The sequence below is a fragment of the Thermobia domestica genome, chromosome 9 (genome assembly GCF_964235325.1).
Source record: "Thermobia domestica chromosome 9, izTheDome1.hap1.1, whole genome shotgun sequence".
Lineage (NCBI taxonomy): Eukaryota > Metazoa > Arthropoda > Insecta > Zygentoma > Lepismatidae > Thermobia > Thermobia domestica.
The window spans coordinates 245,121,640-245,146,515 of NC_137462.1; the positions used below are offsets into that span (position 1 = coordinate 245,121,640).

Below are 24,876 nucleotides of genomic sequence, written 5' to 3' on the forward strand. Positions count from 1 at the left end.
CCAAAGGACTTATGGCTCACCCTATATATTACATTTCACATTTTGCTAAAATACCAGTGTTTTTCTTAAACGAGGAGGAAAATTAGTGGGCCGATTGTGTACACAACTTTACACTACTTTCTACAGAGCTTAGAGTCCATCAATTACATTTAACCAAAGCTACTGTACATGTATATTTCTAAATTAACACTTTCTCTATCATTTATTTTTACTATTAAGAAAAATACCATTGAAAGTAAAATTTGGTAATAAAAGTATTTTACTTCTAGTACATAAGATTATCAAATGTATAAACACAGTTATACTCCAGAGGCTTAGTATAAGCACATTATCTTTGTTTGTGATTTGTTTATGTAAGTAGCCTAAAAAGCTGTTTTGTAGCTACATATGCACGAAAGAGCTTTCTGAATAATCAATTACTATGTCCTGTCGGATACGTTCTACATGACAAAAGTACATCGACTGGAAAATAACTGAACCTTCTTTCTGCTCAGTTTATTAAAAATCTCTGCCAAAGGAAGACACTTTAATTTTGGTTATTAAGACCCAACAAAAAATGACTCACACAGCTGACTTTCAATCTGGGAATATTTTTTTAACAATCTGTATCTTATTTTCTTTATGTAGGTTTATTATTATTATTATTATTATTATTATTATTATTATTATTATTATTATTATTATTATTATTATTATGTTTCGGAAGGTTCGAATGTGGAATGTTTCGTATTTCACGTCCCTGATGTGTACATATTGTTTTTGGTCATGCAATGGGTTCCCTTGACAAGAACTGGTCCTGTATCATAAATATGTCTACCCGTTTCTGAAAGAAAACGGTCGTAGTACTGCTCAACCTGTCATTGAACACTGTCGTTTGTAAAGACTAGGTGAATGAATGTTACGCATATTTTAGTAGATTAGAGCGATTTCTCTCTTCACATGGGCATCTCCCTACACTTCACTTCATATTTACTTTTGATACTTCACGTCGTACCGATAATACCATCCGGTGTACGAAAAAAAAAAAATCGACGTTAAAGTGTACAAGTCAATGAATGATAAGAGTATTTCAGGTATATTAACAATACATTCGATGCTCATCAGTGTGACAATTTATTCGTACAACTAAATACACGTGTAACTAAATAAAATTGCACTCAATGCTTTCATAAATTTTTACCACAAGTCTTTACATCTTTCGGTTCATAACGTGGACTATCTTTCGGAGGCAATAGCGGACACAGACCAGAATGTAATCGGAAGTATGAGGGGTATATTTCATGAGGTAAGCAGACAAATAAAAGCACAAGGTAAAAGTCTACAAGAAAGGTTCATGTCAATATTTCTGGAATGTTCATGTCAAAATCGCACTTGTCCACTGCTAAGCAGGGATATCAAGTATTAGGAAAATAATTCTTCACATTTTGACACATGCTTTTTGGACAACCTTTGATACCTATTACTTAACAAATTTGCCTCTGTGTTTGATAATCGTCCTAAATATTGATCCTCTTATTTAGTGCACTAACTTGTTATCACAATTTCGTCAGGAAGATTTAATCCATACTTATGTTAATCTATCGTTACTCTTAACTCACAGACTCCATATTTTGTTTTATAATAATAATAATAATAATAATAATAATAATAATAATAATAATAATAATAATAATAATAATAATAATAATAATAATAATAATAATAATAATAGTAGTAGTAGTAGTAGTAATAGTAGTAGTAGTAGTAGTAGTAGTAGTAGTAGTAGTAGTAGTAGTAGTAGTAGTAGTAGTAGTAGTAGTAGTAGTACTAGTAGTAGTAGTAGTCGTCGTCGTCGTCGTCAATTATGTCACTTTTACCCCTCATACTCTCTACTACCTTAAAACTACTTCGTCTCTACTGCTTCGGTTAGAAAGGCCAAGTTGAGTTGATTTTGAGTTTAACGTCCCTTTCAGCAGCGAGACTATATGAGACGGGACCTACTGATTAACGTGGAATTCGAACCACATGACCTCCCGCCGGGAATCGAACCCGGGTCTCCCACCCCAAAGGCGCGTACGCTAGCCGCTTAGCCACGAAGGAGCTTCTAGAAAGGCCAAGTTATGAGCCAAAACATGTAAGACTTGAGATGAAAATTTACGAAGACATTAAAGTAAGTTTTAATTTAGTTAGATTTTGCCTTCGTGCTGCTTTACTACCAGTAAACATATACATATTTGCTATTGACAAAAGCAAAACAACAAAGTTCTAAGAAACAAACAAAATGGAAATAATTTGATTGGTACTAGTTTTCAGATAAGACTCCTGCATTACTCCTTTTGCTTTCCTCATAGTATTTGCTTACTCTATTTCTACTTAAGTAATAGTATTCACCGACTTAGTAATGAAATTAATGATCCGCATCCTGTAAACATTCGTTAAAAGTACACTGCTGGCATGCATTAGACAGAAATTTAATGCTTAATGCCAACTCTGCTATTTAAGTCAAGCTGTTTTAATATCTTACTCTTGGGTTTACTTGTTTGGAAGACTTTCTTCCCCAGTTTTGTCCTCGTTTGATCGCTGGATTTCTAAACGTTACGTACCTCCAGATTGAGCGGAATCTCCATGAGAATCTCGTGCTCTGTCTGCTGATATGGACCTGACAGCAGATGCATCACGTGACAGTGAATCATCTCTTACTCCAGGATCAACAGACTTTGATCTCGTTTTTGATCGACTGAGTCTTTTTTTAATAGTGCCAAAGAAATCTCTTCGTTTCTTTCTACTTCTTCCTCTTTCTGTAAAGCAAAAACAACATTTCATTATTACTTGTTCAGTCTATAAAGAAAACCAAATTAATTTATGTTCACTTATTTTTCAGGGGTTGAAGTTGCTTGAATTATCGTAGTTTTGGGAGTTAGATTTTGGTACAGGGTTTACATCAGGGCTACCCTTTCTAATGTTTTTAAATAGTTTTGCTTTCTAATTAAATAAATAAATGAAAATCCTAAGCTAATGATGAAAACAAATATTCTAAAGATCTCCGATGGAGGGATGTATATCTATCTGACGAAATATTCCTTGGGACATGCAAAAATTAAAAACTTGCTGTAGCAAAATAATCGATCACTTCTAATCTTTGAGAATTTCCAAACTAAGACATTATACTTCAAATGGTTGGCTTGCTAGAGGTTTTTGGAAATACCCTGATGTTTTCGAGGTTTCCAAGACCCAAGCACGCAGACAGAATAAGAATTAAATGTGACTACTTGTGTCATCTATAATTTTCATTTTAAATTATATAACTGAGCTAGCTTCTTTATATTATTTGGTCATTTGATATTCTAGGTCTTGTGGAGCCACTATAGTCTTCCATCATGTTATCGTCCTCGGTGAACTTTCACTCTTCAGAGATGGCTCGACTAATTTGGACCAAAACTAGAATGAAATTATACACATAGCCTACCAAATTTGATTCACATCCGTCACAATCGATGTCCAAAACAATCCCCAAATAAGTAAGCTTCAATCATTAGTTCTTTTTCACTAGTAGTTCTTTTTTCTCCATAATGTAAAATGGGCAAAATATTAAAAGATACCCTGCTGGGAAGTAGTAGTTCGATCTTCTCATATCCAAATAAGTGAATTTTGCACGAGTCATTGATTCCAGTGCACATGATACCTCAGCCTGACGTGAGGTAGACAGGACTGGAACTATAATCCCTCCTTGGTTTTCTGGGAGTTCCTAGGTCATGGCTGGGCTCTCCGAATTACGGTCAGACAGTGGGATTCGGTGCTTAGAAATGTCTGGACGCCCCCTGTTACCAAAAGAAAGATGTGAGCTTATCTACCACTCCTATGTCAACAATGAAGTTGTCAGTTTACTTCTACTTGGTAGAGGAGTTCCTTCACCAGTAAGTGTAACATTGCGCTAATGGGAGTATCCTTTACCCTTCTATGGAAGAATTTACTCGTGATGTTATCTGGAATTTGAGTGAAGTAATTATTATCCAGGCTAAAATTAAGGCCAGGGTAAAGAGAGAAGGTACTTGTAGGGTACATTCTCCCCCCCCCCCCTCTTTTAGTGGGTAAACATGCTACATCATGTTCAAAACCGACTTTCATTGATCTGTACTGACTAACATGAAGGGTATTCATGGCTTATCACATTCCATTGACAGCAGTCAAGGCCAAAAGCAAAATTTAGCCAGATTCAAAAGCCGAAACGGTATAAATTTTTATTCCTGATGAACAAATGGACAGATTTGAACCAAACTGGCATGGCCATTGATAACACATTTAAGTGTCCTGCAGAATTGAGATGAGATCGGTTGAGGTCTAAGGTTAATTTCCGTTAAGATCGTTCATCCAATGGCCTAAATCGACAAATATCTTACCAAACAATAGTCTTAGAAAGCCTGTAAGACACTGAGACAAAGATTAGTCAAGAGCGGAAGCCACATGAAATTAAGTGTTGAAAGGTGGTTCACCAAATAATAATATTAATGCACTGATACCAGTGCATTATTATTGCACTAATGCAAGCCTGTGCGAAATGGCTATTATTGACGCCATCCTGCTTTACTTACGACTTTCTTGCTATTATAGTAGGCTTATTGGAGGACGGTTTTCGATATTGGTCCTGACCCATCTGAATCAAATTAGGTAGGCTACGTTTCCCACCAATAATTTATTGGCCCAAATTAAGCAAATCGTTCTTGACAAATAAAAGTTCACACATGGACTGACGGCATGATGGAAGACTATAGTGATAGTTTGACTTGCATATTTTTAAACGAGATGTAAGTATTACTCATTTCCACGGTAACGAACACATTACGGTACAAACTCAAGAAGGTATGATAAATTAGACATTAGTAAACGAGAACTAGTTGAGCATAGACAAAAATAAATTAAAACAGTTAATTTAACATCATAGTTTTGCTCCAAGGAAGAATGCACTATATTGTAATGTAGTTGATGAGGTAAGAGAAAATGAGAGATTGTGGAGGAACTAAGACCACCACTAATTTATCACAAAATCCACACTGAGTGATCTGCCATCGAATTCGCAATACTGCATTGAGGAACGCTCTTCTACCGAAATATCTTACAGTAATATATTTATACCGTATTTTTTTCTGTTGTGCTGTATCAATACAAACGTCGGTCACTAGTAGCAGAAAAATGAACATAGCTTGAGGTTGTCAATATGAGGATTTGAGAGAATATTGGCTTGTTGAAAATCTACTGCAGGATTTTAGGCCTTCACTTTAACTATGTTCATACAACTTGTTTTCTGTATGCTTTATTATATCATTTGAAAGCTTGTACACTACTCTTTCTGGTTAGCTATATATGTTATAGAAAATATCTCGGTACTTTTGTGTATTTTGAGACCTGAGAATATGCGATGTCAAAAGATGATTTTCGCTAAACCTTCTACGAATTTAATCTCGGCCGCAGGTACGCAGGAACATCTCTAAACATTAATGAACCATGGGTTGAAAAGAGGCAGTATGAACGAACTCAGAGCGCAAAGTTAGTTCCGAAAATTCCGAAGTGAAAAATTAAGTATGGACGATAAAGAAAGTCATGGACATGTTCTGCTGTTAATGACGACAAACCGAAAGCGATCAGCAAAACAGATTCGCGGAGAACAATACAAGAGTTTGTACGGAAACTCAACACTGACCACTCGACTGTCGTACGGCATTTGCAGAAACTAGAAAAGGTAAGAAAAAGGGTAAATTGATACCGCACGAACTGTTTGAGAACCAAAGAAATAGGAGTTTTGAATTCTTCTCTACGACGCTCCTGTGCTACAACAAAAATAATACTTTTATTGACCACACATGAATATAAGACAAGAAATTAACCTTGTCCACAACTGATAAGGTTCTGTGGCGCAATGGTTGGATTGCGTTTACATCCTTAAAAACCGTCCGAATCCGACGTTCCACTCTCAAAGAAGTTTACGGTGACTAAGATTGTTCCATAGCCGAAGTCACAATCCATTACTGAATACAGTGCGAATAATTATGTCGGGGCGTCTAAGATAAGTAGAACACATTACGTGCGTCGAAAATATACTTGCTGTACATAAGAGATTTAGTTAGGAAATCTCTGGAATAGTGGCCTTCAAAAAGAAGGGACGATGCTATACGGATGGCTTAGGAAGGAGGATAGCAAAATCCCTGATTAGATTGGCACAGGTTTTGTTTCTGCAATGATGAACATTCAGGTTTCTTAAGCCATAATATGAATTAGCAGTTTCACAGAATAAAATACATTGAGCAAGTATATGTTAACTTTGTGGTATGCAATAAAAGAAACGGAGGTCTTTACATGAAAAGTGTCACATTTGTAGAGTAATGTTTTAAAATAAGATGGCGTTCTTAAGGTTTCATCTCTACACTTACCATCGGAAGTAGCAGAAGATGGAACACCGTCGGCTGCTGGCATTGCTTCACTGCCATCCGAAACACCACTCGGAGGCAGATTTGCATCACTTTCTTGCGTTTGCTGAAATATATATTTAAATTATAAACTGAAAGTAAACTTAACAATAAATAGATGCCTTTATTTCATATTTTTTATTCCGCTACTGACGCTTTTTCTAAAATTAAAACATATATTGTAAACTATATTACTCAATTATTCATTTTTATATATATAATTTTTTCTTAGCTTTATAAAAATAATTTAAGGGATGAGCATGACAAAAGCTGAAAAGCAAGTGTTAGGGGAACATTGAAGCAAAGCGCAAAATATCATGCAAAAGCCCACATTTAATTTTTGCAAGAACCTTTCATGCCGTAACAGGTTTTAAAATTATCACGCAAAAAGTAGGTATTAGTTTTCAAAGCTCCATACGCACGTTTTATTCTTTCTCTTTTTCCATTTTTCAATTTATGATTCTAATGATAGATTCTTAATGTGCACATACAATATTAAGATTCTACAAAGTAAGCATAATTTTTTTTTTTTTTTCACTAGAATACGATTTACGATCTTGAGATTCAATTACGAGTTGCTATTAGCATAGCTATATTAACTCCATTACTTGACTCTTAGATGGTACTTCGAAAATGCAATGAAAACGTATTCATTGTACGTTAAGCTCTGTTTAGTTGTATTGCTAAATGAATTATTCTTTTGTTTTTCACGTCATACCTCAACACGTGTATCACTCAAGATTATCTTTATACATATATATTGATGGTACTACAGAAAGTACAATATGTACACTCATGTCCAAAATTATTGTCACATGTCTATAAATATATGTTGTTGTAGGAATATAATTTGATAACGAATTCGCCCGGTATTTTTTATAATGTTAGTATGTGTAATTGGCAAAGACATGTATGTGGCAAAGTTCATGTTAAAAGAGCAGCAAATGAGAACAATAAAACGAAAATAAAACTTTCTTGTCCATATAGAAACATTTTGTTTTACTGATTCTAATTTTCGTATTTATAATTCTTTCCCTATGAAATTTTGACATTTGTGAGTTTTACGTCCCACGATTATGCCGGTTAGGCTAAAGGAGACGGTGATAATGAGCGATGAATGAAATGGTGGAACGAAGAAAGTGGGAGGAAACGGGAGAACCCCAAGAAAACCCACGCACACGGTGTTTGTCCACCACAAAGTTCACTTGGCGGGAGCAGGGTTTGAACCCGAGACCCCTAGCACCAGAAAGAACGCTCTACCACTGAGCCACCGCGGCCCCCTATGAAATTTATCACAAATATACATTTCCTGATTAAACACATAGTATCAGTATTAAAAGTACCCTGCAAAGTCATTATCAAATTATATTTTTACAAGACAGTTATAGATATGCGACAATCATTTTGGACATGAGTGTACATATATTCAGAATGTCATAAATATGGGTTTTGTACCGCGAATGTTATTACCTTCAGCATATACAGGTTTTTCATAAAGTATGGACGGATTTAATTCGCTTATAATTTACATAAAAATGCTCATATTGAAATCAAATGAAGTGCAAACGGTAGCGGAAGGATTAAATTTTTACCTGTAATCTGCACCAGCTCAGTTCATTCACCGCTACACCTCCAACTGGGCGCCATTTACGTCCACACATTCGCGTAGGCGGCGCTGGAATCCACTCTCAGCGTTCCGCCGTGTTTGATCCGAAATGTCAGCCACAGACGCCCTGATTTTGTCCTTTAAGTTCTCCAAACCACTTGGCTTCTTTGCATAAACTTTTTCATTTATTTATTTCTTTAAAAGACACACACACCAATACAGCTTACAACTTACTTTTAACAGTCAACATTGAAACAACAATGAAAACAACAATGGATGAAATTTGGTAAGAAACTGACCCTTGCCCTCCCTCTCCCTCTCTCAACGTGTTCCGAGTTGCCGCTTATCTAACAGTGTTGCCAACTAAAAATTTAATCCTTCCGCTACCGTTTGCACTTTATTTGATTTCATTATGAGCATTTTAATGAAAATTATAAGCAAATTAAATCCGTCCAGACTTTATGAAAACCCTGTATTATTACATAAAAAAAAACCTAAACGTTTTCGAATAAGGTAATGAACTGTATGATAATGGAACAACAGAAGAGGATTTAAATCATGTCCAGTTATTACTGTGAACAATGCAGCTTTACAATATAGAGATTTTCAGCAGGGATTTCTTTTTACATGTTTCAAGTTGTAATAAAGAAACCTACTGAAATTGGAAATATCAAATGTTTTCTTTAATTTGTATTTGTTCCACTCAATTACCTAAATGAAGTTAAATATTACTTATTATTTGATTACGTTTATATAATCATTGTAAAAGACTAGATTTCTTTCTTGTTTTGAATTCGTCAAAATGCTGCTCTCAGCTCCTGTCAAATAGGAACCTGAGGAAACTTTGAGGTAAGCTCAGACAGCGCGTGGAGGTGACCACATCACTTCACTTTTGCATGAATGAAGATGGTCATAGAAGTGAGGCTCTATACCGCCCGTGGGCCATACTGAGCAGTCTCAAGTTGAGGGCGTGTCTTTCTTTATTATTGTGAAAAAGCAATTTAAATATTTACAAATAAAAACCGTGTATTCACTAATGTCAATATATTGAAGACTCTAGATTTTTTTATTCTCTTGATGCTATAACAAACATAGATTTAAGTGTAATAATTTGAACCTGAATACAATTTCGGATTCGTTAACATATACCAGAAAATGATGAAACGCATTTGCAAACGCACACAAATATAAAATCAAACAATCAAGCGAGTACAAAAGCTGAAGTTATCCAATAGAGAAAAAGAACAGATACATCAACATCCATGCAAGGACATAGAAAAGTAATAAATACAAGGAAAATAATGTTATTATTACAAATTATTTATTTTTAATGAACTAATATAAGTGTGGCTAACTTTATTTACCTACATCTAAGTTGGATTGAAAAGTTAACTTTTAAACCGCTCCTTTCGTACACACACACACACACTTGATGAGATATTTAATTTGCAACTGAATTCACTAAAAAGTAGAAAGGATATAAGAAGCTAAACTGAAGAAATCAAGTTTCTTTTTTTATTTCTTTTTATTTTTTATGTGATAGCATATTGTATAAGAATATTAAAATAATATTGAACAAACACTCATTGTAGAACGGGTGAAGAAAAGAACAGAATCTCTAACCCCTGTGATCAGACTTCGATTCACTGTCAGTAGAACGATCAGATATTTCTGCTTTTCCAACATCGTTCCATACAGGCTCTGAACTTATATTGAAGTATCAGCACGATATTCACCTCAGTGAGATCCAGGAACCAAACTTAGATCCGATAAAAACTCAACTTTGAAATGAAAATACTTACATTTCTTCGATGCAAATAACTACTCGCAAAGCAATTCAGTTTTTTCTTTCTTCTACGCATACTCTGGTAACACAGAAAAAGCGGCGCATAAGTTAAGCGAGGGAATGTTTGATATATATATACAATATGTTTGATATAAATACAATGTGAGTGTTTTCAAGCTTCTAGCAAGTATTTCCGCTAAATATACCATTATACGGTAGCTATTTTTATTTAAACTATCCTAAATCTAATTAAATTGTCAAAATTTAATACATAAATAATGTTCTTAAGTGGATACTTAAGTGTTTCATTAATAGTTAAATCATTTTTATTTTTTTCATGAATAATCGGAAAATGTATTATTCATGTATGCATGGAATAGATTCTCAAAAAGTGTGAAATGGAGTGTAAATTAAACAAATAAACATAAAAACTTGGTCATTTTTAATAACATAACTCCTTCGGCGTTTAATCACAGTATGAGGGAAAAAAATTAAGGGCACGATTCGACTACTATTTTTCAGTCATAAATTTTTCATTGTGTCTTCCATAAAGTAATATGGTCTTCTGACTGCTGAAAGAACTGCCGTCATACATCAGCTCGTTCTAGAACTGATAATTTACGGTGTTATCAACTTTCTGCAAGTCAAACACTATTGAACTACGACACCTGAAAACTTTAAATTGTCCATTAGTTTTTCTCCTTTTAGGCTTGTCTTTACATGTTCAAAACATTGAAGAAGAAGAAGAAGAAGAAAAAGCTATTTCTCTCTAGAGTTCAAAATAATATTTTGTGAAATAGTATTGTTGAGATGTTTCTATTGTTACGAAATAAGCCTTCAAATCAATTATGATGTCTTTAGGGCTACTCAACAACACACACAGCTTCATAATTTTAATCTATTTAGGAAAACTTTATTCTCATGTCCAAAAGAAAGTATTTGTCTGTTTCCAGTCACTATTAAAAAGGTAATCTAAAGCTCTAACTGAAGGAATTGAATGGTATTGTTCATTATATAAAAAATAAACTAAACAGGGAAGAAAACACATAATCGCTCGTCGTATCGTTTTCTCTCTTTTCTTTTTACATTACATGTAAATACCAGGCTGTCTCAGAAGTCCTGCACCATCAGCACACTGACCTGCATGATGTAAAACTTTGGAAGAATAGGTGGCTCCGCCAGTGGAAACTGTTGACAGACATAGAGGACAGGTTCGTGTGATCAAGTGAGGGCAAGTACTGCGTGTGGAACATCAGTGAGGATCAAATTGCAATTCGAGCTGTACTATTATTATGATGATGGAAAAAAAGGACTAACTGCAAAAGCTGCACAGCGGAGGAAATTTGTCGTGTAGAGAACAAAGCAGTACTGGATCGTTCGACAGCCTTCGTTGGTTTAAAAAAAAATATTAGGCTGATTTGAACATTAACGACCCTCTGCAAAATGCTGTGAGTGCTGAACCACAATCGAGTACACGTGTATTAGCAACAGTGGTTGGGAGATCCAAACCGACAATAAATTGTCAATTGTATGACATGGATTTCGTCAGTAAACAGCCCCGACAAAGTTCCCATGAGCTTACGGAGGAGCAGGCCCAGCACAGAGTGGCAATTTGCCAAACTTTATTTTTTAAAAAAACCGTGTAATCTTCGTTTCTGGAAAAGAATTGTGACAGGAGATGAGAAGTAGAAGTTTTTGAAAACCCTGACACACGTAAACAAAAATGAAAAAAGGACAGGAAGCCATAGCCAATGTAAAACAGGACAAATTTGGGAAAAAGTTCATGCTGTCTGTTTGGTGGAATACTGACGGGATAATTCATTTTGAATTTGTTCCAGAGAGTCATGCTGTAACAGGTGAACTGTATTCTGAATAATTACACCGAGTATATGCCATTCTGAACGAGAAATATCCGGCATTAACGAGGAGGAAGAGGTTATTGTTGCAAATTGACAATGCTCCGAGTCATTGGTCTCGAAGTGAGACCTTATCCTGCCTACAGTCCAGATGTTGCACCTTCAGATTATGGTTTGTTTCACTCTCTCTCACATTTCTTGTGTAGTCGGCATTTCAATTCATATGATGAGGTGCATGCTGCCTGTAACGAGTGTTTCAATTCTAAACCTGCCACCTGGAATGGCTATCAGATTGAACTGTTGTCCCAGAGATAAATGAAGGTCATTGAACATAATGGCCTGTACTTTACTGAACAAAGGTTTGTCTTTGTATCTGATATTCGTGTTCCATTTTCCTCCTTGTATGGTGCAGAACGTTTGCGACAGCCTGGAAAAATACATGTAAGTACTTTCACGGTCATCATCTTAAGCTTAACACATATACAAAAGAAATGAAATGTAAAAACAAAACAAAAAAAGAAAAGATTAATCTGCCAATCCAAGATAAGGACAGAAGGATAGACCTGTTACTCAACGTACTCTTTCTCTATCACTTAAATTTTCTTCCTTTCTCGTCTTTCTATATTTTAGTGACGATTTATTATGACGACAAACTTTTTAACTGTTCTTCTTTACCAGTTAAAATCAATATTATCACGTGTGGACATTATAATTATGCCTACTCTAGAACATATGTACACAAAACACCTATTTGGAAAAAATTATGTATGATGAAAAGATGAACAAAAATAAACCCATTTGTATAACTTGAACGCCAATGCAGTACAGAACACATTAGTATCACATAGACAATAGGAGGCAAAATAACACGGGCACAATGGTGAAAAACATGAGTGAAAGAGAAGAACTCGAACCAGGCAGCAACAGAACATTACGAGGACGAAACTGATTTTCAGAGGACATGATGAATTCATAAAATATAATAAGTATTATTGCATAAAAATAAATAATACCTAATACAAATCATACTATGTTGTAAATATACCGGAAATATATAAAATCATTTTGTATTTATCATTGTTAAGAGGTTATGTTTCGTTATATTTAAAAGGTACAAACGTTATTCAAACGTTAGATCCCTGTGAAGTATTTTTACGGAACGGGCTAATAATCTTTCTCGTACGTAATGCATTAATGGTACTTCCGCAATGAGTTTCTTATTAACAAGTTTACTCTTCACCAAAACAGATGCACTATATTCTACTTTAGACCACTACGCTCATGTATGGACATGATCTATTGTTCCATCATTCCAATTTGCAATTGGGCTTTAGCTTTTCCTTATTATTATATTTTGATACATTAAAAATGGCTTACTAAAAATGTTACGTACACGCAAACAACAATTCAAATAACCTTGAACGCACAATTACTTTTCTTTACTGTATCCCTGAAAATATAATAAAATCTCTAATATGTTGGCAATGTAGAGAAACAATATATTTTTCTAAATACGTTGAAAAATCGCGAATTAAAATTTATTTTCCGTTTTTGAAAAATTATCAATTTAACTAATAGACAACTGCAATGGTCAAAAGAATTACAAAAATATCTACTTGTTATATAGAACACAACAGCACTATACATATGACTTAAGGGATCATATATGATATTTAGAACACATCTATGGGAATACAAGTACTACAAAAAACTTCCACAATAATCCCTACTATACCCTAAATACTATTACTAAATAATTATCGAAGTACCTACATTGACCCAAAAAGTTAATTTTCGGACAATTATCTGTTAGTAATTTCTACAAAACACAAAACGGAAATCAAGATGTTCTTGATACATTCATGTATTGCATTAAGAAGCAATGTAAACCCCTTAATAATGCTTGTGTAGTAGCTGCAGGTAAATACTACTATATTTTCCAAAGGTCGGATTGCCGTATGCAGAGCCCTGAATTTTTCCTGGAAGATTGTTTGACGAAAGGTCGGATTTATACAACGTGGCACAATTCAAAAAAAAAAAAAAAAAAAAAAAAGTTAGAGAAAATTTACGAGGGGGAGTCCGAAAATAAGTTTTCCCAGGAAAGAGAACAGCAGTGGAGGAAGCAAGACAGCGGTTGCACGCGCAATACACCCCCCACACAAGTGTGTATCGTTCGCCCGCGATCCTGCAGATGACGCCATCGCAGCGCCTGCGCAAAGCGGAGACAAGTATCTCAGTCTGAGCCTGCTCGGTATGGAGAGAAGGCGCGTTTTGACGTGGTGAAAGGAGGAAGTGCGAGCGGTTGTCCACTATGAATGGGCACGTGACGTATCGGAAGCAGAAATCCATAACCGAATCGTGGAAGTCTATGGGCCTGATATCATGTCGAAACAAATGGTACGGAGATAGTGTCACCAATTCAGTGAGGGGTGGCAGGAAGTGCTGGACACACCGAGACCTGGAAGGACGTGCACAGCCACTACAGACGAAAATATCAGGATGGCGAATGACATGATTAAAGCGAGCCGGCGTATCCCCATCGATAAAGTAGCGGAGAAACTTGGAATCGGACATGCGCGAGCTCCGTATGCAGAGCCCTGAATTTTTCCTGGAAGATTTTTTGAAGCTTATAGACCGGTATGACAAATGTGTCATTGTACGTAGTACTTATGTGGAAAAATAAAAGTACGTCTGATCTTTAATGTCACATACTACTTTTAGTCTTGCATCCCCATCTCTGTCCACAGTCGCCTGGAGAAACTTATTTTTCGGACTTCCCCTCGTACTTAATACCTAACGCGTAATAAACTGATATCTGAACGAGTAACTTTATAAATTGAATAAACGACACACCTTTTTCATTATTATTATTATTATTATTATTATTATTATTATTGAAATGTATCTTTCAATATTCAGATATTCCTAACATAATAGTTGCTTATGAATATACTGATTACCTAATATCTATACACAAAAAAGATCGAGTGAGAAGTAAATACAACATACTAACACAAAATCGGATTATGGTAGTACATAGCCATGCTTCAAGTCCAACACACAAACACGTTCCTTCTGGGTTTATTTACACACATTTTCCATGATCTGACGACCTCATTTCACTTTTGTCCTCGAACACTTTTTGTTCAAATTGACGTGCTTTAAATATTACTTCTTGACAAGGCTATGTAATGTAAACACAAACAAAAACTATCAGTTACTAGATAAGTATTAAATTATAAGTGTACTAGAATTTATATATAGATGTGATTACGTTAAGTTGAATAATTCTAAAATTAACATAATTAAGTACGTATTAAAACAACCAACCAGAATTAAGTTTTAAGCACATAACAGTTAAACTTTAATTAATAAATGAAATATTAATATAACTATCTAGTAAAACTGTTAGTTAACAAAATTACTACGGTACGATGCTAGTAGTTGGCTCAAAATCAGTGGAAGTACATTAAGACTACTAAAAATTAGTTCAAATGACAATAATCTATCACATCATAAATGTGTTAAATATAAACTATCTAGATATTCTAGTTTCTCTTCGTTACAGAGATAGTCTTCTTTCCTTCCTAGAACACACAGGTACTAGTAAAAATTAAAATAAAAATAATAAAAAATAAAAACATCCTTGAAACGAAAAAAGAAAAATTCAGATCTATGAAGAAACAAGTTAAAACTCCTTGTTTCTTAGAAAATCCTTGAACGCACACTGTTAACAGAATGTACTGCACAAAGTTTGGTATGTTCATATTTGTGTTTTCCCTTTTTTATTGCATTTACTTTCATCGCAGCTAAAGCATGTCTTGTACGTATGTAAGACAGGTTGAAAGAACTAGTTCTGAAAATAATAAAAAGTTGTTGGAAAATAATAGAAATATCTAGAACAATATGCCAGCTGTATACATAAGGAGGATTCTATAAATTATTTAATAAGTATTTACGAGTTTGCCGAGCTTTGTGTGTGTGTGGAAGTTTGAGCGTCTGTTTGGTTTTCATTATAGCTTAAGGGAGCAATGTATTCCACAAAATATATAATTCTGTTTTTTGATTTCTGTTACATTCTAGGAAATGTGCAAGTTATTTCTATACATCATTTGGACTATAAAATACTTATGGAGAGAATTATAAAATAATATAAGAACGAAGGAATCTCAAAACAGGAGTAGAAATAAGTTAATTGCTAACGAATAGTGTGGTAAAGGTTTTATATATATATATATATATATATATATATATATATATATATATATATATATATATATATATATATATATATATATATATATATACTGTACAATGTACATATAAATCAGTTATTTCGTTTTGCTTAAACTTTTTTTTCTTTCTGCTATTTAAATGTGGATTATTTGGTTTAAATTTGAAAATAAATAAAAAGAACTGTTTTTTGAATTTTACTAAAAGAGGCAAACTGGATTATCATACATTATTGAAGAAATATTACACAAATTAATTGATTTTATGAGAAATTAACAAGAAGTATTGTTAACATACACACAATTTATGCCGTTTAGCAAACATTGTTAGGATAATCAAATCTAGGAGGCAGGTGGGCAGGTCATGTAACCAGAATGGAAGAAAGTAGGAATGCTTTCAGTCTTAATTGGAAGTCGAGTCGGAAAATAACCATTAGGAAGATCTAGGTGGAGATGGGAGGACAATATTAAGATGGATCTCTCAAAAATAGAAATACAAAGTAGAAACTGAATCCAGCTGGTTAAGAATATAAGTCAGTGGAGATCTTTTATAAACGCGGCATTGAACCTCCGGGTTCAAGAGGCCTAGAGTTACTTAGTTATTGTTAACATACACTGTTATTACGTATTCTCTAACTTAAAAACTCACAGAATTGTCACAATTAGCAATAAGAACATAAATGTGTAATTAATTGAATAAGAATGGATATTCAATGTTCATCCAGAAGCAGCGACGGTAGGGTCATGTGCTTGAAGTGTACCTATTAAGTGATAGTATTTTCACTTTTTTGAAAGTAGTTCCTACATATTTACACTAAACATTCACTGCCATAAGTCTATTAAAACTCACTAAAGATTACACGTATGTACTGGCAAATCTTCCATTGTATCAAATTATTTTTATGTCGGTCATTATATATATATATATATATAACATTTTAAGTTATTATTGTCAGCAGCCTGTAAAACTATACTGATGTTACAAATGTTGCTTTTCTGAATGTTTCTAATAAATTAATAATCTTCTACGCCCACATGTTAAAAGTTAGACTGAATATGCTTTATTCAGCTGCTTTCATTAAAATGTTATCGAATTCTCTTTTCTCCAAAGAGTTCCCTTTCTTGAGTTCTCCAAAGAAAACGAAATAAAGAAAAGCAAACAAATACTTACAACGACTTAATTAATGCTGTGTGTCCTTAATATTAGAGCTCGTATTTTAAAATACCATCTAAACTTGTTAATTCCAATATATATATATATATATATATATATATATATATATATATATATATATATATATATATATATATATATATAATTCCAGCGTATAAAATTTTATAAAAATTTCACATTTTATCAGTAAAGTTGAGTATACTGAACTTCCAAGACCCTACATGTAGAACATCATTTAACTGGGTTATGCGTAATCAACGCCTCACTTCTCAACATTATTTGTGCATTTCTTCATCGGAGTTGGCTACCTTTTATTCAAGATTTCCAAAATTACCTCATGATATTTATTGGTTCAATATCGGCAGTTCAGCGTCCATCTCCCTCTTCCCACGCGCGCTAAACATTCAGTAACACTACATTTGTACATACGTCTGGCAAATTAGTTTTCATGCACTCATTAAAAATGTAATATTTAAAGGAATACAGCTATTGTCCAAACTAACATAATAAACTGCCTTCGTAAAGGAACTTAACATCAAATATATTATATTGAAAAAGTAACGGGAGTAGTAGACATAGCCTCGCAAGTCATCCAGGGAAGCTGTGTGAAAACAATTTTGACAAATTCCTTGGATGATTTGCAAGATCTTTTTCGTTGTATCTTTTTAATTATTCCAATTTCTAATTTACCTCTCACTATGTCTTTTGATAAAGGATTCCGGAAGTATTCGAAATATGAAGTCGGCGATACAGAATTTGAACGTACGAACTTTTTTGTTAGTTAATATATATACATATAAATGATCGCTCCAGCGCATTAACACGTTAATTACAATTATCTTATATTTAATAATATTAATAAAAGCATAATATTCTATCTAATAAATACGAACGTTAAGAAAAAGCTATGACTCATTTTATTTGAAGTAATAAGCAGGAATATTTATAATTGTATATGCCATGCTGTATTAAGTTTCTACTAGAAAAATAAATTAATCAACTTAAACTAATCCAGAACTACTACGAAATTACTAAACTAACAAAAATTACAAAGCTAAGTAAATCTCATAAAGAATGCTGACAATCAGAGAATACCTTTATACGCTTTGAAAAGTCCATGATATAATCAAAAAAACATACGGCTAACAAGTATTCATTACCTTCAAATAACGTTTAACCTTAAACTAAAATTCCTCGTATTTTATGTAACACACATCTCCCAAACTAAAAACATGACGAAGAACCAAAGGTAGGTACACTTTTAACAAAACACGTTGAACAGTTCTAAATAGATTACGACGTACGTTAATGTAGCATTATGCTAACAGAGGCTCCGCATAGTTAATACGTTATGTCTGACGATTGATATTAACACTTTGCAGAGAATAGAGACTAATATGCATGCAATCTACCCCCAGTACCTACCGTTCAGAACACATGATAACCATTAAAATAGATATTCCAGTGCCATGCAGTTTATAGATATATACATTTAAAAACACAGTGTTTAGTAACATTTGGTGTAACTCAATAATGCTACAGTGCAGTGACTAATTGGAATTCAATAATAATACCTGCTCTGGAACTTCATGCCACCTTCCAGTCTCTGTTTGTTCCACCTAAATATAGTAACAAAATGGAATCAAAAACTGGCAGACTACTTGAGTAGACACAAAGTGTTAAATACCAAGAGGTCAGAGGTTAATTTACATTCATAAAACTACAATCAACGTTAATCAACAGCGCTTTATTTAAGGTCAGTACTGGAGAGAAAGTATGTTTCCCCTATTATCGAACTGTTTTGAGAACAGTATACAATACTTAATGCTTTAGTTTGTAATTACTGGAATACATATAATGCCGAACGAATATATGAATTAATGTTTACGAATTGACTTTATAGAGCGGAATTCGATACCATTAAGTATGTTCGCATTAACTACAAAGCTGCTCAGTCAACACCGAAAAATCTGCCTCTGAATGTTACATTTTATATTTATCAATCAGTAAGTTCTCGTCTGGCTGTTAATATCTTCCTGGATTCCCGGATTCCTTCCTTACAAAAGAATCGCTATAGACATTTGACTTGATACAGCTATAAAATTTACAGAGGCACTACTCCAGAACATTTGATTACGAAAGAATTGTACTTCTACTCTATAATAACGAACACGACAGAGCAATTTGAAAAAAGTAATTCGAAAGTATTTTCTATTTAACTTTGGAACACCCCTAACCGCAAGCGACCTAGTAAACGTCAAGTCACAACTCGAAACAGGTAATCACTGGAACTCGAAAAGAGGATGAAAATGACCATTGCTAAATTCTAGGATGGTATTTTTGCATTGGACAAGGAAAATTATGAAAGAAACCGTAGTGAGTACAGAACAGCACTTCAATACTCTCACTTCTTGCAACCCCAACATATAAATTCTTATGAGTCTGTGTACTTCCGAAATTGATACAGAACCACCATTCAACAATCAATATTTATCTTAACGGTTACCAATATTCCATATTAAATTACAGAAGTTGTTTTCGATCTATTGTAACGAAATTACACACCTCGTGCAGCACCACCAAGCGGAAAGAGAAGAAAGTTGTCAGTCGTGTGGGCACCTTGGACCATTGACTGTGAGTGACATGTGTTGTAAGTGCATATCGGGACAAATGCCGCCGAAAATAAATGCTTATTGGAAGAGCTACGTAATTGCCCTTTCCGACGTGAACTACAGTTATAGTGCAATTATCGAACTGTGCAAGGAGCGCAGATTCACTGTTTTCAAAAATAGCATATTATGGGCGTTGAAAGGGGCTGGTAAAGCGAGGCGTGGAATGATTTCTGTGGGGCAGAAACAGGCCAACTCCCGGCTTGCCACTAGCCGCACACAAGCTAGAATTCGATAAGTCGGGCTCTGATCACCAGGGAGAATCCACCCACACAAAGGATCATCGCGAATCGGCTACAGACATCACTGAAGACAGTACACCATCACTCACCGCGATTTGAGGTTGGTAAAGCGACAGAAGGGGCGTGTTCATAAGCTCTTGCCAAAACACACCCAGGAACGTCGCACCAACTGTCGAAAGCTGTATGAGCAGTACCTGGCCGGTGAAAAGTGGAAGTTGTTGTAACACTGGACGAGACATATGTTTACCTGGGTGACTGTTACAAGCCACGTGCAATGTTTTATCGATCGGCAGGTGCGAGGGACTTTCAAAGATGGTTCAGTGAATGCAAGGGAAGTTTTGGCACAGGTTTCATGATCATTGCTGGATACTCGTACCAGGGCAAGCTGACCATACCGTGTAGTCAAAAATACGAAGGTGAATTCGGATTATCAGGCTAACGTCTTGACACCCGTTTATCGCCATGACATTTCCTACGTCTGCCGGAGGGACACGAATCGTGTGTGGGTGCATCAAGACATCTCGCTCAACCCGTTCTTCCTCCAACATATGGCAGCAGAAACGAATTCATGCCATTCCATTCATAGACATTCCAGTGAAGTCCCCTGATGCGTCACCGATGACTTTTGCGCCTTCGGCCTCTTGAAACGAGTCTTGTCTCACAGATGATCCCGCATGGGCTATGGAAAGCCTGTCAGGAGAAGTGGATGTGACTTGACAAACTACTGCATGCCAGTCTCCTACAGTGGAAACTTCGCTGTCGGGCAGTTGCCCAGATGCAGGGCCACCAAATAAAGCACTCTCGATGATGGCGACATGGTTTCTCTTAAAGTAAGTGCAGTTTGAAATCGTCAGCATAGATCGGAAACAACTTCTGTGCTAGCTGAAATGCCCGTTCTTTGCAAGGGAAAATAGGTTTACTGGAAATATTTGAACCTCCTTTTTGCACCTTACGATACGCATTTCAATGAAAGTATAATGATAAAAACCCATAAGAAACTATTTTTGACATAAATTTTCGACCTCCTACCCCTTAGGATGCAACCTTTAAACAACATTACACGATAAAACTCAGCTTGAGGTAAGTACTAAGCATGCTTCAACATTCATTTTAAACTTTCCAGTCGTTTTCTTGTAGTGCGATCACAAAAACAGATTACGTCAATTTCAATGTATTAAAAAAAAAAAAAAAAAAAAAAAAACCTATCGTAACGTCCCCCTCCCCCCTCTTATAACCGGAATTTTGGAAAACCCTGAGACACGTGTCCGGTTGTGCCAGGTTATTAATAATGAGTTTATGTACTAAAGGTTAATCTCCCTAACTTGATAGGGTCGTAAGATATTCTATTTTTGGTATGAATTTTGAAACCACCTACTCTCCGACCTTCAACCAACACAGGAAGTTTTGAATATCCACTGTATTCAATTTCAGCTATATTTCTTATGACTTTAGGTGATCACATCCGATTGGCGACTAGTTCCATTTTTTATGTCAGACCGACCTGGGACAGGGCCCTTCCTTCACCTCTCAACGAGTATTCTCCTCTACATTTGTCTTTCTTTCTGTAACTTACTTTGATCATTAGTGTTAAAAAGCTAATTATTGTCAGTCTTTTTATTGCTCTTCGTACACGTGATGAAACTCCTAATTTATTCCTTTTCGACGATTTTGAGTTCACCAAACACTCCCAGTTTTTCGTTTCAGCCGATGTATTGTTAAGTAGCAATATCACCAGACAATAAGAGCCTGGCTTTCATTTCAAAAACCAGGGGGAAGATCGTTTCGAATCTTTACAACACGCTTATACCAATATTTTGAATCACCAACTATTTAGTTTTCGAACTGATGAAAACTGTGCTTAAAACTACTCAATAATACGAAAAACAGGGAATACTACAACTTAATCGGATTCGAAACAGTGAATGATATACATATATTTATTTCCAAGAAAAAAAATGTAATCCTGCAAATCTGAACTATACTCGTTAAAGGATTATTGAATTTAACTCTAATCAAAATTGAACACGAAATTTAGAATTTTTCGCTGTCATGATATAATGATGTAAGAATTTTTCACCTTACTATTATTTTTGCTTACTATATTTAAGGATAACTGTAACAAAATCTAAAATTATTTATTCTACCGAGATTCAGTTCTCGCAGAAAGATAAACAAATAGTCAGACTAACTTATTTCCAATGATATTACGTCTACACGGAAAGCTCATCGATCTTACGTAATATCCCAGTAAATCAAACCTACTCCACAATCCATTGATGAATGACAAAATATATGTTATTCCTTCATCACTGAAATAATTTTAAATCCTCCCTAATACAAAACTACAACTTATCTTATTACTCTTGTTACCTCAGAATAATTCTAAATTCTATCCCATGAAAAAAGTGCACGAAACGTTTTAAGAATTATAAACTAATATCCCCGAATTATGAGAAAATTTAATCCTAAATACCACATTTAAACAACAAGTACCAATTACTTCAAGCATATAAATTAAAATTTATTTCTACGAAGCTTATCTACAATTGCTAATATGGTTGCGGATTCTCAAAAAATAAATACAATAAAATAAAAATAATTTTAAAAAATTGTAGTAGCTACTGTGATATATGGTTATCAGTGTTCAAAAGACAACGTTTAGAGCCTAGCATATTAACCCAGAAGGCAGAAACTAATGGTAATTAGGACTTGTAATGCTCTCTGAATTCAATAATTTAATTTATACACTTATTATTAGTATGTTAAAAAAAATCCGTCTTCTTTGCACGCATTATCGATGCAAAATAATTTTCAACAAAACGAAAATTTCAAAACTAAACTCTGATCAAGGAAATTTAGATATACAGATATTACATATCTGCACATTCGAAACACTGAAATGCCATCAACTTAATCGAAGACCACTCATAGAGGCAAGACTGTTTATTGTTAAAATCTTGTTTATTTCAATAATTCACGTAGAAGTTAATAATAAAAACATCTTCAATGATGGGATTTTTTTTTCTTTTCTTTATGATCTATGTTCGTAGCTCTGTTATATAAGTCATGAATCTAAGAGTTATTCTAGTACGGGATAAATATGTACGCAACTATATGAAACGTAGATTACTTTGTACCTCTATTTTCTTCCATTAATTGGATATTTCGACTACGTGAAGATCTTCTTGGTATCAGTTTCTGCTGCGTCACCGGACTCTTCCTTTTCCATTTTCATCTTATAATGTAGTTTTGAGCTTACCTTAAACATTCAATGTTACCCGAAGTATTCCGTAAACTTTGTCGTGGTTTATACTTATTATCTATCCACTGAGCTATAATTTTGCTTATCCACTTAATTTATGTACAAAACTGCTCGATTCGATTCGGATTTTGTGGAAATCCACACTTGCCTTATACTTTGTGTTATTGATAAAATTATTTTCTATTATTTATTTCATTCTATTATGACTATTGTACAATTGTACATACTTATTACTATGAGTATACGCAGTTGTATTATTATACCTTAAATTGCTTTAATTGTTTCTTTTAACTATGTGTGGGTAAATATCTTTCAATCTTCTTTGTCATCTATATTTCAGATCGGAACAGGACTACACCATGAAGTTTTGGAAAATCATCAGACTTTAAAAGTTCGATTTGGCCACAAGAACTTCTAATTCGAAAAGGAAACATTTAACCTGTACATAATTAACAAAACAACTAGAACGGTTTAAGCGTATAATAATACAAGTGTGTATATTCATAGGAATAAGTGTGTAGAATAGTCATAAAATAGGAATTTAAGTTAAAAGAGTTTCATCAATAACACAAAAACTAAGACAAGTGTGGAATTCTACAAAATCTGTAATCGAATCGAGCAGTTTTGTACACAAAGTGAGTGGATAGGTAAAATTATAGTGTCAGTGAATAGATGATAAGTATAAACCACAACAAAGTTTACGGAATACTTCGCGTAAAATTGTATGTTTAAGGTAATCTTGAAACCACATTAGAAAACGTAAAAAAAGGATTTCGGTAACGCAGTATAAATCGATGTCGAAGATGGTCTCCACGCAGTCGAAATATCTAATTAATGGAAGAAAACAGAAGTACAAGGTAAGTTACGTTTCGCACCCTGTAGTTTCAATAAGCAAATAGGCAATTATATGTTATATTATGGACAAGCGTTCAGATGTTTCTAAAACTTTCGCGTATATAATTCATTGCATGTGTTATGGATTTATGGATTTAAATGTTACTGTGCATATTATTTTTTTTTACTAACGGGACAATCATCAGCTGTTCCAGTAATTACGGTACTTAAATTGTAAAAATATGCGCTAATCGTAAAAGAATATATACACACTTGATTAAACTGGATATAGAAGTAAATTTTATAGAAAGTTCTATTTTATTACAATATAAGGATTAACGACAAACTGCTTGTACACATATTCCTAGAATCAGCTCTACGAGTATCGGACTCGGGAAATGATCGTTTCTCTATTAATAATATTGGTTTATTAAAACAGGAATGTAATGACGCTGAAACTGGCAGCTTTAATTTCACTATCCTTTTTTTTTTTTTTTTTTTTTTTTTTTTTTTTTTTTTTTTTTTTTTTTTAACATCCATTGTTTTAAACTACAGGGTGGAAATTAAAAGGACGTCTCTACAAACAACTGTTGCATATTGTAGTTATTTTGCATTTACAATATTTTACATTGAAACAGTGTTTCTTAAAATAGCGTGCCGCGAAAATCAGAGTATTGTTGCTTCATCCAAAAATAACATATAACACACACGTGAACACTGAAATTCATAAATACAGAATACGCACTTTTTATACGTGATACACAAGTCTAGATTCTTC

General features: G+C 34.2%; 1 protein-coding gene across 6 annotated transcripts in view; it reads right to left on the minus strand.

The window, feature by feature from the left end:
• The window catches only part of LOC145660644 (uncharacterized), a 197,338-nt gene that overhangs the window by 21,108 nt on the left and 151,354 nt on the right, over nucleotides 1-24,876 (minus strand). For 4 of the 6 annotated variants that reach the window (XM_081725940.1, XM_081725942.1, XM_081725941.1 and 1 more), the window contains 3 exons: nucleotides 18,666-18,710; nucleotides 6,402-6,504; nucleotides 2,583-2,777 (listed from right to left, as the gene is read on the minus strand). In XM_081725940.1, the coding sequence (XP_081582066.1) occupies nucleotides 2,583-2,777; nucleotides 6,402-6,504; nucleotides 18,666-18,710 (343 nt within the window). The remainder of the gene's footprint in view (nucleotides 1-2,582; nucleotides 2,778-6,401; nucleotides 6,505-18,665; nucleotides 18,711-24,876) is intronic. The other 2 variants (XM_081725944.1, XM_081725943.1) reach the window with 1 other exon arrangement.